This window comes from Propithecus coquereli, unplaced genomic scaffold (assembly GCF_000956105.1).
Source record: "Propithecus coquereli isolate 6110/MARCELLA unplaced genomic scaffold, Pcoq_1.0 Scaffold244, whole genome shotgun sequence".
NCBI classification, from domain to species: domain Eukaryota; kingdom Metazoa; phylum Chordata; class Mammalia; order Primates; family Indriidae; genus Propithecus; species Propithecus coquereli.
This window is the reverse complement of record NW_012147997.1, coordinates 1,273,081-1,275,089: the sequence shown is the minus strand read 5'-3', so window position 1 is coordinate 1,275,089 and position 2,009 is coordinate 1,273,081. Positions and strand designations below refer to the sequence as shown.

The 2,009-nt window shown below is 37.6% G+C and overlaps 1 protein-coding gene across 1 annotated transcript in view; it reads left to right on the top strand.

Moving 5' to 3' along the window:
- Positions 1–2,009, top strand: part of LOC105812130 (canalicular multispecific organic anion transporter 1-like) — a 171,550-nt gene that overhangs the window by 136,116 nt on the left and 33,425 nt on the right. The window contains exon 9 of the mRNA XM_012646516.1: positions 1,070–1,225. Coding sequence (XP_012501970.1) covers positions 1,070–1,225 — 156 coding nt within the window. The remainder of the gene's footprint in view (positions 1–1,069; positions 1,226–2,009) is intronic.

Genomic DNA, 2,009 nt, shown 5'->3' with positions numbered 1-2,009 from the left:
TACATTTCAATTTGCAGTAGCCACATTTCAAGTGCTCAATAGCCACATATTGCTAGTAGTTCCTGTATTAGACAGTGCAGGTCATAACTTTAAATATGTTAGTACATTTATATGTCTATGTAAAGAAAATGGTGTGCGTATAAGCCAGTGGACATTTCTTACTCTGACCCTACTGAGTAACAATCAATTTTTTTAAAGTAAAATTTCAGATGATTGGGTCTTGAGCAGATGGAAGTATGGGAAAGTAAATTCTAAAAACAGGTAGAAAATCGCATATGAATATGATACCATTACACTATGTGGTATATAAGATAGTCAGGAAAATCCGAAAGCACGTTAGAATTAATACAATTCCATCTCTACAATTTGTATCACTTTTATCTTGAACTGAGTAGTTTATCCATTCAAGGTTTACTGTCTTTTTCTTCCTTGGGCTCTCTTAGGTCATACTTTGTACCCCAAACATAGTCTGATTAAGTTATATGCAATAAAGTGAGAACTAATGCATGGCCTTCCCTGTGTCCTTCTCTCATTTCTATTGTCCCCCTCCCTCTTTCAGTTTCTAATTTTATAAATGAAGATTATTTTGTTTTTCTCCCTCTTCTGATGCAGGCAGAACCCAGCTACCCAAGAAGGCCACTGTACAAGTTTTTAGTTGATAACAATGCCCCAGGAGTGTTTTATAATTTTTGAGTAGTAAATAGTGGTAGCCCAGTGCCCCAAATACTGGATTTTGAAAACTCCTCTACTGGATTTGAGACTTTTTTTTAAATTAGGTTGTGACTTTAGTTGTACAATTAATTGTCATATGGCTGTCATTGGAAAATATAAATTGCTTCATCACAGGCATCTAGTTACTAGAACAGCCTTTTAATTGTTACAGTTGACTACAGGGGATAAATATACAAGGGCAAGCAAGGATCATGTAGTTAGACTTATTTAATCATCGGATTGGGGTACGTGAGTAAACATCTTTTTAATTTTTTCACTGAATGATATATTTCTCCTTCCCCTCATTCTAAAACATGAAAAGTTAAAGATAAAGTGACCTGATAATCAAATTTTTCAGGACATGTTTGTAATTGACACACGTTTCCATTACTATTTACGAATGTGGATGAATTGTACATTGGATGTTGTTGGAACAGTTTTGGTGATTGCGGGAGCTTTGCCACTCTTCATTCTGGGGATTATTCCCTTGGTTTTCTTCTATTTCTCTATACAAGTAAGTATGTAGATTTTTATTTATATTAATTGCTTACCAGCCCACAGTCACATATAGTTTCAGACCCACTTAAACCTTCTGTTAGTCTAGGTTCTCCAGGAAGCAGAATCCAAGAAAGGATTAGCTATACCAGAGATTTACTGAGGAAAATGGCTGTAAAAGATAAAAGAGAGTGATCAGGAGAAGGACTGGGCTGAACAAGTCAGATCTGATCCCTGTGAGGGAGAAAAAGAAGGAAGAGGGTTTGGGTAGAAAGAATCTTGGACTGCTGAGCAGTTTCATTAACAAGATCACTAGAGCCTGTGGGAATTCCTCAGTCGAACTTCCCCTTGGGAGAGTTTGACTTCCCCACTGGTCTCTGGCATGGGCCTGCTTTAGCACTCCTTGCCATGCTCAGTTGTTGGCTGGGAACAACCCATGGAAAAAGTGGCTTTCACGCTAATACAGTTGCGGACCCAGTGGTGCAGCAGCTGGGGCTGTCAGTCAGTCAGTCAGCTATGCTCCCTGAAACAGGAGAGCTGAGTCTTGCATTTTTATGGACACCACAAAACCTACATGTTGTTTACATTTTAACAGAAAATTAATTTGCCTGCATATCCAAGAGAGATCAGATACTACCTTTTTGTCCTGTTATTTCAGATATCAGCAAATGGTTGCTGGAAGAGCAAAGTATGTCTTTCATGACACTTATGTGATATCTTCATATTAAAATGTGGTCAAGCAATTTAAACTCCAAAATTATGTCACCATAAGGCCACGGTTGGAATACAAAATTTCTTAACAT